We start from the raw sequence: 12,609 nt of genomic DNA on the forward strand, positions 1-12,609 counted from the left end.
AAAATTATATATAATTTCTTTTTTATCATATGATTTAAGCTTCACTATAAAACCCTGTAAATATTCTTAGCATAGTGGCACTGTATCAGTTCACATAAGGTGATAAAATGATGCATGAAACAGACCCACTAAAAAGAGTATTTCTTTAACCCCGGCATACCATAATCTCATTTCTAAAGAATAAATAGATAATAATAATAAATATGTAAATAAATATAATCATCATCGTTTTGGGTGTTTAAACCTCATTATTTCTTACAAAGATGGATTGAAAAGCAACAGATCGTAACATTTAAAGTTACAAAATTAAAAACTAACTCACAAAATCGTTTTCATATATTAAATTAACTATAAACTTAAGTGGTCAACCAATGGACACAACTGTTCATTTACTTCACTCGTTGACATCATATCTCAGAACACAAGCGTAATTCAAAAAGTTTCGTTCTTCGGCGAGCATGTCAATGACATGTTGCCAAATTAATGTGAAATTCTAACAGTTTACATTTTATCAAACTTCTTTGGGCATACAAGCGGCTCTATTTGAATAAATAAATAAAATACGTTCATTTTCTTAGATATCATTGTTGACACATAATTCAAAGCCAAATCATATGAAATTAAAATGAATTAGCAATTTGATATGCAAGCAGTGCGTCTACATAATTACTAGGCTGATAATTAAAGGAAAAAATGTACGAATAATTTTATTACTATTTTTGAAGAGATTGAGCTTCAGTATCATTTATTTTCAGCACATTATTCAAACATCAATAACACGTTTTTTCAAGTTTCGGTATCATGTACATCCAGATCTGGCCTAGATATCTAGTTGGCCTTGGTCGGCCTCAAACACATTACGAGGCACGTTTTTCTCAGGCAGCATGCTAAGTTGTTCTCAGTGAAGACTAAACAAAGGTAAATTTCAATTTGGATTAAAAATATACTTAATTTTTATGGAACGCTAACCTACGAGTAGTCGAATGTAGCAGTGATATAGAGAGAAGGCTGGTGCTGGACCCGTTTACTTTCAACTGCAAAGTTACATCAAGAGACTTGAAAAATAATTCACGCTAATTTTTTCTGACAAGCGACAACTAAACAAAGGTAACTTCAACTTGGATTAATAATATGTTTAATTTTTAGGGGATGCTAATTCACCAGTAATCTATTAAACCAATAATAATGAAAAAATGCTGGAGTCAGACCTGTTTACTTTACTTTCAACTACAAAATTACATCATCAGAGTTGAAAACTAATTCATACTATGCCATACAGTGATCAAGATAAAATATCTAAATCTCAAACATTGTTAGGAAATCGCAAATTCTCTAGATAGAAAGTGCTGATTCCCAGCACAAGCATATTTTATTTATTTATTCCCTTTAACTAGCAACAACAAAAAGAAACAAGCAATAAAAGCAAGTAAAGAACTTTAAAAAAAATTATGCTGAATATATAATTATGTGTATATTATAGAATAAAAAACTGTATTTGAAACGTTATTAGTGGATTAATTTGATGACGGCGGTATGAAAGAATATAGGTACAGAGTAAATCTGGTTTTATATTTTGGTACTTTCTTAACGAAAACAAAATATCTCAGTGTTATTCCTTATAGAAATCATCCCTTTAAATACCATTTCTTTCTTAAAGCGAAAATATTTCGGTGAGTTGTTGCTGCTACTTCCCTCACTTATCAGACAGTAATATCGCATCAACTTCTCAAATTTTATCATGAGGGAGAGAAAAGAGTTGTTTGCATTTGTCATTTCTCCAGACCACTTATCAGACAGTAATAGCAAATCAGTTTCTCAAATTTTATCGTGATCAAAAGAAAAGAGTTGCTTGCATTTGTCATTTGTTTAGACCTAGAGCATCTTATAGATGACAGCACAAAACTGCGCAGCTCCGCTCTTTTGATACAGTATTAGAATAGCTGACTGCTACAGCTTTGAATCCGGATTCGAATTTCGGCGAAAGTATGGATGAATAGTACCTTGTGCGTAGTGTCTTTATAGCATGGGATCACTTATAATGCTCTTAAACCAAGAAAGTCTTCTTGAGAGATTGGTGAAAGTGGAATAAGGATAGACACCCTCAGATACTATTCTCGGAAAATTCACGAATCTCAAATCATTTAATATCATCCATACAGTTATGTACTTACCATCAGGCAAAAACAATAGCCTTTTCCTAATATAAACTTTCAGTTATCTTTGAGCTCTATTCAGACCTCTTTTTTTTTTTTTAACTCCATCTGAGGGTATGTTCATAAACCATACCTCTGAACATATTCAGAGGGATAAACTGTGGCGACTAGTTATACAAGATTAATTACTTAATACAAAGTTCTTAAGCAGATGGGCGGTGTATTGTTTAAGATTAATGTCCTATATCAATGAGTTCATGTTTGAAGTTGGCAGCATAATTTACCTGGTCGATTTTTTACTGCTTTAGAGTAGAAAATTTTATTGAGCTTGTTAATGAAGGATTGTACGTTATCAACTTTATGATCAGGGCGTAAATATTTTGTTGCGAACGAACCAGGGGCTTACTGATTTTTCGTAGAAAATTATTTTACAACAAAGGAAGAAGCCACCGCCTTATTTATACAAAAAGCAAAGTAAAGCGAACGAGCAGGTAGTGTCATCTGTCCACAAAAATAGTAAAAGCATAAAAAAATAAGTTAATAGAATTTTAAAAGCATTAAGGAGGACTAGATTGGAATTAAAGTCGTTAACTAAACAAGATAAGTTTTTATGAAAAGCTTCAAGGAAATCTGAGTCATCAACTGAAGATATATATATTTTGGATAAATTTTGCACAAACCATATTCAAAATTGTGATTAAATTTCTAACTATGGTTAGCTACCGACGATTTTTTTATTTCAACTTTACAGATATAAGATTCATGGACCTTGATGTATAGTTTTAAGCTTAGCAGTTAGAATAGACCCTCAAGTTTAAGAGTTAGATAAAATAAAAATATAGAACATAAAATCTTATATTTAAAACGAGCTATTCGAAATGGTAAATCCAAATGGTAGAACCAAAGTTTTTGCTATGCTGTTATTTCGTCTTTAATTAACGGTACGTGAAGATTTGTCTACTTTAAAAAGGAATATTTAGTTAAGACCGAAGAGCTAGATATTTAAGAAGACAACTGTTTCCCTCCAGTGACAATGCTTTCTAATTTGCGAGGATGCGAAATTCGTTATTTTAAAATAAATAAATAAATAAATAAATAAATAAACATTTCGAAGTGATTAAAGAGAGAAGAAAAAGTAGTTCAGTGTTTCTTTTATGTAATAATTAAATTTTTATTTAATCATTACATAAAAGGTTTTATGTGTGAAAGACAATATCGACATAGTCCAAATTTTACACCCTGTTTTGATTGCCTTTGAAAATTGTAGATAATAAAAACTGGATCGGTTAAGCATATTGATGTATTTCAAGCCTATCGTAGCATCCAAAACAGATGACCAGCATTCAGAAAAACAAGCAAAGAAACAACAAGCATGATAATTTAATGCATCGATTCTCAAACTGTGAGGCGCGCTCCCTAGGGGACGTGATAATACTGCATGCAAGCCCCGAGCAGATCGAAAATATAGCATAAGAAACTGATTAGCTTATTGAAAGAAAGCAAAGTAAAAATATATTTACACTGATACAATACACTTATTAATAGGATTGCAACAATATTGCACAAGGTAGTTAATAATTAACTTAACAACACTAAATTAAAAAAACAAGCTTAATAATTACGAGGGACTTCTTTGGGCCTGTCTTGCAGAACAGAGTTTTTGGAAGGAAGGTTTAATATTTAGGTACAGACAGTGTGAGCTCTTTTCTGTATTTTACCTTTAAAGCAGTCACTGCAGAAAATCCGATTTCGAAAAGGTTGGATGCTGAAAATGGTAATAGCATACGAAATGCTCTTGTTTTCAGTGTAGAAAACTCATCATCCACCTCTGCCCGAAATTCAGAAATTTTGAGACTTGCTGTGAAATGTTCGCAACTTTCTACCAAGTCAGCAAGAAAATACTTTTTAAAATTCTTTGCCAGCATAGCTTAATGATTTTCAGTGGTTACATAAATAACTTCCACATGTTGTTCTACAGCCTTGCAAATTTTAACACATTCATCCCACATTTGCAAATATGTCTAGGTGTTTTGCTTTAAATTTCTGCTTCACAATTTCAGTTTTCTACAAAATTCATTAACTTTGTTTATTATTCGCATCCAACATATGTGTATTACTTCTTGGGAATATTTTCCCAGATGTAGTGAATTTCAGTGGCTATAAATCCAACAAATTGCTGTAGTTAGTAGATAAAACAGGACGGCGAGGACTGTTTTTACGCTTCTAGTAGTTTGGCATTTTATGTAACGAACAAGAAGATAATCTTACAACATGGATAAGTAAAACAGTACATACGAAATAAACTGACGTAAATCTTACGCAGGTAAGTCTGTGAGAAAAGTGTCACATTCAAATTAAAATTCCTAAGGTGGATAAAGCCCAAACGTGTGTATTCAGACATATGTTTTATACAGTAGACAAATTTTTGTAGCTGTTTCGCGAAACTGTCACATTTTTGATTGCAAACTTTCTTCTGAATGAAAAGGAGGCGGAGGCGGGAAGGACGGCTATACTGTTTCTGAATTTTTCTTTTTTTTATTTCTAAGCATTTTACTTCTTAGCAATTTTATTTTTGTTATTAAATGTTAGAAATTTTAAAATTTCACTTAGTAATCGAAGGGCCAGACTGGGAACCATGATTGCACATAAATCAAATTAATTACTCCTTAAATTTGCGTATTGTACAGCATTATCTTTTTTTTTTACTTAAATCAAAAACAAAATAATAATAATAATCAATCTGAATGGGCTCAGATTTTAACTTAAAGTTTTAAAGAGCTCTTTTAAAGTTTAATATGGTTTGCCAAAACAGATTGCCCAAGTGAACGTTTTATAGATTGCTAGATGAATATTTAAACTAACATGTGAACGTTATATATCTTCTGTATATTTGAAAAGTGAAAAAATATATAATATAATTCGTAAAAATATTTAATGTTTTTATTTACTATATTTCGTTCGCGTATTTTTACTACTAGCCTTTTTTTTAAGCCAGGTTCTGGAAATTTCAAAATATTTATGTAACAGTTCCCTGCAGGGGCGTAGCTAGAGAGGGCAAGGGGGCATCTGTCCCCGGGCGCAGAATCCAAGGGGCGCCAAACTGATGTTACGACATTTTAGAATTAAATGTTTTCCATCCTTGGCAAGCAGTAGGGAGCGCGAAATCTTCAGTTGTCCCTGGGCGCTGAAAACCCTAGCTACGACTCTGGTTCCCTGCCTCAGAACATTCAGAGAACGAGCTCCCCCTAAATTTTAAAATGGACTCGTCCACGTACGGCTTGTTTTCGTCTTACTGCAAAAGATAAAACCTGACGAACTATCTGCGAAGTTCACGCCGAACTTCGCAGAACTACGGTCTTTTCTAACTGCTGAACGTTATGCCAACCTAATGCAAGAACTTACCAATCACAGCGAAGCAAAACGAACCGATATTCGGAGTACGACTTCGTAGAGTTAGTTGCATATTCTCTTTTTCTAATTATTTATGGATCATTTGAGGCATCTTATTGGATATTGTAGTGTTAATATTACTATGTATACTTACAGGAATATAGGTTTGTTTTAAAGAAAAATATTACGATAATTACGTAGTGTTTATGCATGACTGCTTTTGAATTTTTTATTTTCTTGTTGTTACCGCTTCCTTCAGAAATTAAATTACTCGCATAGTTTTCCGCTTTCAATTTTCCGGTGATCAAATTATTAAAGAAAAAGAAGGAAAATACTCGGGGAAATATGGTAGGTATATCAAGAATTGTATACAATTGAATTTTCTTTAAATCAATCACATTAAAATTCGGAAACTGTACATTTTATTGTGGTAATAATATACTTGTTGCATAGTTTGTTGATCAGTAACCGAGAGATCAAATTTGAAAGATCCTTACATTAAGAACTCGAATGAAAAGTGAATGGTTTACATCGAATGAAAAGTGAGTAATCCGTTTACAGTGGATGACATTTAAAGTAAATCAACGCAAAATAGAGATTCGAGAATTCACTTTCTGGTAAATTAAAGTGCATAAATAAATTATCAACAAACTTGAATTTATTGGATGGAGGAAAAAAAAAAAAAAAAAAAAGAACAGCAAACGGTCGAAAATAAGCCATTAAGAGAAGTTGAGATGACATTTTATGGATCTAATTATTAAAGTGATTCTGGTCAGTTTTATTAATTTCAGTTAATTAATTGATTAATAGTTTTTACGGTTGAAACGGAATATCTATATTCTTTTTTCTCTGACGTGTCTATATAACTACAGTTTATATAACTTAACAATTATAAGAAACCAATGAAATTATTCTACGTTATTTCCTCTTGTTTTTCAGAAATTTAAAATAAAAGGCAGCACAATTTTCTTTTCCGAATTTTTTTTAAACCCAATGGCGGTCACTTGCCTGTTTAGCAGTGGCCACTCCTAAGTGGCATTTGCCTATTCAGCAGTGTCCATCTCCTAAGTGGAATTTGCCTATTTAGCAGTGGCCATCTCCTAAGTGGAATTTGCCTATTCAGCAGTGGCCACTCCTAAGTGGCATTTGCCTTATTCAGCAGTGGCCACTTCTAAGGCCAGAAGTAGTGGCCATTTCATTTTGGAGGTACCCAATAGGCGGCCACCGTCGCCTCCTATGAAGGGGAGGAGAATTACAACAGTGCCTTCTCCGCGATTCGAACCAGGGACCTTTGGGGCCGCAGTAGACTTTCCTAACCACTATACCATCTGGTCGGCTTTTCGAACAAAACCGAGCATAAGGTTTGTATCTCTTATGTACCTCTTCAAAGAAGACAGGTGTGGCTCAATTTTGTACCGCAAATGACTGTTGATGAAGTAACGTAACTCTTTTTACCTCAAGCCTTGTCCAGTATGGTTTTTACTTGTGGAATAATGTTACTTTATATAAAGGGTGATTCTAAATTGTTTTTACAAATTAAGAGGGGTGATAGTACTCATCCAGATGAGCAATAATTACCATAGAACATAGGGTCGCATTCCACTCTGAGAGGCAGTAAAGAGGAATATTAGAATTCCAACCTGAACTTACAACAGTGTTGGGATGCAAATGAACGAGACCAAAAGTTGCACAATCGGTTTAGTGAAAAACTCACAGAAAGTGCACAAAACGAATAAAACCGAAAACTTGGCGTTCGAGTGTTAATTCGAGCTCAGACTTTGATGGCAAAAACTCCAATGCACATCTTTAGTTGGCAATGTCTCAACCTTCCAAACGATCGCAACAAGTTAATTATGTAATCAAGGTTGAATATTATCAAATTATTCCAACTTCCGCTCTATGTCAAGATTAGCATATGCTGTGTTCCGGCTGTCAGAACTTCGTGTCCCATAGAAGGGCGCTTCAGATAGACTGAGCGCAGCACAGTAAGTCCAGGAGGACAGGATAAAAGATGGCGAAGGGGGAAAAAACTGCTACCTTGATATCAAATATCAAGGTAGCAGTTTTTCCCCCTAATAGATAATTTCCCCTTAATAATTTAGATAATTAACTTGTTGCAATCGTTTGTGGGGTTGAGACCTTGTCAACCAAAAATGTGCATTTGAGTGTTTGGCATCAAATTCTGAGCTCGAATTAACACTCGAAAGCCAAGTTTTCGGTTTTATTCGTTTTGTGAGTTTGTCACTAAACTGATTGTGCAATTTTTGGTCTCGTTCATTCGCTCTCCCAACACTGTTTAAGTTTAGATTGGAATTATAATATTCTTCTTTTCTGCCTCTCAGAGTGGAATAAGTACTATCACCCCTCTTTGTAGAAACAATATAGAATCACCCTGTATATCCAAAAGCATATTTAAGCGTTCTGGGTTTGCATGCAAAACGTGTAATTGTTTTTAGAAAAGTGTTTTGGTTTCTTTGATATTAGAAATATTTTTGGTATATGGAACGGACCATTACGAAAAGTAAAAGCAAAAGACATTTCGGATATACATAATTAAACCGAGAACCTAACGTCATTTCATGTTTACATCCCTTGTCTCAGAATAGGAAACTGAATTTCTGTTCATTTCAGTAGCATTTTTGATGGAAATTTTCTTCTTGGATTAGAAATTCGATCATCTTCAGGAATCTCAGCATGAAATTTTGGTATTGAGCATCACATCTCTAAGGCGACCGCTTGCAAAGATGAATTTTTATTTGCGGCTGGTCGCCTTAGAGAGACCTCGTTGTGTGTGGTATATATGATTACTGTTATTGTTTTCGAAAAAAAAATTAAATCAAATAAATAAGCATATTTAGTAAAAATTCTGTCTAAAACGACCACCTGCGTTTTCATGTTACTCTGATGGTCTTAAAGAGATCATATTTTCATTCTGTTAATTTTATTGTTTACAAGAAGTCTATTAACTTCAGACAGAAAAATAGCATAAACCCATATAAATCAATAGAAGATTTATTATTATATTGATACCAGTTAGAAAACCAGTAAAAGTCAATATAAACCAATACAAACCAGTAGAAAGTTCTGACATTGATGTTGGTTGTATGGGTGTCAATTGATACCAGTAAGAAAAACCCACAGAGATCAATAGAAACCAGTAAAAGTCAGTAGAGACCATCAAAAATTCTATAAGTACCAGTAGAAAGTTTTACTGGTTTCTATGGGTCATTTTGAAACCAGTAAGAAAAACCTACAGAGACCAGTAAAAGTCAATAGAAACCCATAAAATCTTTATGGGTACCCATAAAAACTTTTATTGGTTTCTATGGGGCATTTTTAGCAGGGAAGCATTCTTGAAGAAACTGATAATCTTAATTCCAAAGGATATGTAATGTAATGTGCTGGAAACCTCCTGCCCGATAATAATCGGCCTCATAGTTAAAGCAGCACATCCAACGCAGATTAAAACAAAAATACAGTTAAAAACATCAAATCAAAATTTCAAATATTCATTGTCATTTACAAAGTTTAACAAATCCTTTGCAAATCTAAACTCATTTCTGCAGCAATAGAATTCCTTTACGGTACTATGCTTTTCCCTAACATAACATATCGTAATTATATGCAGTCTTCGACGAAATGTCATGCATTGCCTTCAGCCTTTCAAAAATTACAAAGACTATTATTTTTCGAATTAAATCTTTTAAGGTCCTCCAGGAAGCGTCGTGTCCAGTAATTATTTTATTATAATCAAAATCACACATCATTCTCATATTTTCAGAAACTTCAAAGTTCAACAAATAATCTTTCCTTTTCTCCGAAATGTTCCATTTCTCTTTCCAGCAATTATAATAGAAATCCTTGATTTTACCTATAACAATTGTTTTTTATGCCTGAATATCGAACGCATTCCCTGCATTACCTATAAAATTCCAAAGAATAAATAAATACGTAAACAAAATGAAAATTATACAAAAATTCAAATCTATTCGAACTTGAGATAAAATTATTGAAGATAATATTCCTAAGGACAGCGACTGGCAACAGCCGAGAACTGAATGAAAGTATTAAAAACAACGAGGTCTGGCTGGAAATGCTTCAAAGAGAAATTCCATAGAGGTAGAAATATTACGCAAAGGTTACTTTTACCTCCATGGAGAAAATGACGTCTGTCACAGTTTGTGCCCATCCAAACTTACGAAAAGAACTTTTTTTCAGCTTTTATAGCTCCTCTTATCACAATAAAATCTTTTAATTTTATAACTGTAATATCAACTGTTACAGTGTACATATTATACATACCCAGTTACAGTGTATATATTTGTGTGTTACAGTGTATATATTTGTGTGTATTAATAGTTTTTTCATCACACGCAATTGTCAGAAATTTTAAATTTATTCATATTACAATTATCGTTAAGCAGTAATGAAAATGGTACTTATTTTACAATTAAAAGTTAAATGTCTGCTATTTTAACAACGCATTTGTAAAAATATTGTAACGAATTTCATCGTCGGTATAGGAGTGAATTACTACATAACTTCGGGGTGTTTCTGTCTTTTCCCTACTCAATGATATTTCGGTAACTGATGACTGGGTCCGATTAAGAATGTATCCTTCAATGGCACGTGTAATATTTCAGTAAGTTTCAAATAATGATGTATGTTTAAGTAAAAATGCACACAGGTAAAAAAATAACATTTATTTACAATTAAATAATACAATCAGTTTGTCAAAAATGATTTGTACTAGCAGATTGTGCATAATCAATAATCAGACGAAGGTTAAAGCACTATTATCTGAAAATAAGAAAAAAAAAAAAATATTAGATATTTACCCAATACGAAAGTTATAGTAATGTCAAGAGTCAAGCAGTTTGTCATGAAATCTTAAACATAAAATTTTAAGAAACATTTCTACTTCCCCCCCCCCTGAGATTTTTAATTCTAACATAACGGGTGTGAAATAATACGAAATATACACGATAACGATACACTAAAACAATGTAAATTACATACGAATTTCTATCTAATTTTACATCTGGGTTTGTTCTAGAAAAGACAAATTTAATACAGATAGATTTTGGGCAATAAAGACATAAGAATAAATATTTAGCAATAAATGCAAATTAGCAGTTTTCTCTATGTTTCTAAAATATTAGAACACTTAACAGCTAAACCGCACTGCTAGAGTAAGTCCACTTTATCGAATTCTCTAGTACTTTCGCAATTGTAAACGCAAAGATAATGTAGCAAATATTGTTTGATAATGGATAGGGAAACCATGATCACATACATGATACGAGAAATGGCTAATTTATTTACAGAATAGGATAAGTGAGTGAGGTTCCATGAGGCTGGGACAAATTTATTATTTCATTTCCTTCTTAAATTCTTTATACTATATTTAGAGAAGGAGAAATTATTTCATAACCGATATATATTTCGGACCTCGCTAAATTAATTAGTATAAGTGAAATCACCCTTAAATGCATGCTTGAAGAAGTGAACAGCTTTATCTGTGGATTGTAAGTGCTTTGGAAGCATTTGAAAGGAGATCAGACTAACCGTAGTCAGATAGTAAAAGATATCACTGAAACCAATTTCCTTCATAAAGATTTAGTGTGAAAGAACAAAGATAAAATTTTTATTCATTGATAGTGACAAATAAATGAAATACAAGAGGCTCATATTGTGGAAACCCTGACTTTACAAGCTCAGAACACAGAAAACTCCTGAGAAACATTTGGACATCATTTTAGGAAGGAGTATTTTGATTGCTTATTGATTATTTGCCACATAACAAAATGATAAGAAGTATTTATTATGCTGAACTCTTGATTCAGTTCTAACAAGCCATAAGATAACATGGCGTAGCAAACTCAGTAGCAAAGTGTTGCTGTTGTAGAACTGTGCTCCAGCACGGTGTCCGCCGAAAACATTGAGGCAAAAAAATCGCGGACGAAAACGTCGCGGAGAAAACAACGCAAGGGCGAAAACGTCGTGGTACAAAACATCGTGGGAGAAAAAGAGAGCAAAAACATCGGGATACAAAATATCGTGTTCGAAAATAAAGCAGTTTAAAAACTTCGTCGTCTGAAATATCGCGGAAAAAATAAAGCACCTACAAATCATCGCATGACGATAACATCGCACACATGCGTTTTTCGAATTAAAAAAAAATTTTGCATAAGGATTTGCAAGCGCAAGAAGGAAACAGGGATATTTTTACTTCTATATTTCATATTTTTGAATGAATTAATAACTTTTTACTGAAAAAGGAAGAAAACTTAAGTTTTTTTTCTTCTGAAAAAGATAACGTAAGCATTTAAAAATTGAAAATGAAAAGAAAATTAAAGCAACTTACAGCACTTAATTTTAAATTTACACAGTTAATTACAAATTTTATCAATTTTTTTACAAAGTTTTACTGATAATTTTTCATGAAACATACAGTCTAAAAATGTTTAGAAAAAGGAAGATACGTAACTGCAACGGCTTACCTCTATACAAATTGCTTAGTTAATTATCAAATTACTTTCTTTCACGTTTGTTATTGTGTTATTGTTTTAGTGAAAATTATATCTTTTTTTTTTTTTTTTTTGTTTTGTTTTGTTTTTGTTTGTTTGTTTGTTTTGTTTTACTTTTCCTTTATTCTTAAAGTGTACATTTTAACCCTCATTCCTTCTTGCGCTACCAAATCATTATGCGGAAATGCATTTACAACAATTAAAACCTGAAAAACGCATGTGTGCGATGTTATCGCCATGCGATGATTTGTAGGAGCTTTATTTTTTACCACGATATTTTCGACGACGATGTTTTTAAACGGTTTTTGACCACGATATTTTGCACCTCGATGTTTTAGAACTGGGATGTTTTCTCTTTGCTTTCTTTTCTCCCACGATTGTTTTGTACAATGATGACATTTTCGCCTTGCGTTCTTTTCTCCGCGACGTTTAGTCTGCGATGTTTTTGACTGTAACCCTCCAGCACAAAAGCTCACGGGTAGCTGTTGAGCTGATTTCCTTGACTGAGGTTCATTCAGCGGAGTTTTTATCTTTTG

General features: G+C 32.8%; 2 protein-coding genes across 3 annotated transcripts in view; both read right to left on the reverse strand.

Moving 5' to 3' along the window:
• The window catches only part of LOC118181953 (uncharacterized), a 57,935-nt gene extending 57,474 nt beyond the window's left edge, over positions 1-461 (reverse strand). Inside the window, exon 1 of the mRNA XM_035351197.2 lies at positions 323-461. The gene's annotated coding sequence lies outside the window, so the exon portion shown is untranslated. The remainder of the gene's footprint in view (positions 1-322) is intronic.
• A 9,770-nt stretch (positions 462-10,231) lies between these two features.
• Positions 10,232-12,609, reverse strand: part of LOC118181952 (inactive pancreatic lipase-related protein 1-like) — a 42,923-nt gene continuing 40,545 nt past the window's right edge. For both annotated transcript variants that reach the window (XM_035351195.2, XM_035351196.2), the window contains exon 8: positions 10,232-10,343. In XM_035351195.2, the coding sequence (XP_035207086.1) occupies positions 10,318-10,343 (26 nt within the window). In that variant the 3' untranslated portion in view covers positions 10,232-10,317. The remainder of the gene's footprint in view (positions 10,344-12,609) is intronic.

The sequence above is a fragment of the Stegodyphus dumicola genome, chromosome 1 (assembly GCF_044657685.1).
Source record: "Stegodyphus dumicola isolate Sdum_Otavi_A_Nest chromosome 1, ASM4465768v1".
NCBI lineage: Eukaryota > Metazoa > Arthropoda > Arachnida > Araneae > Eresidae > Stegodyphus > Stegodyphus dumicola.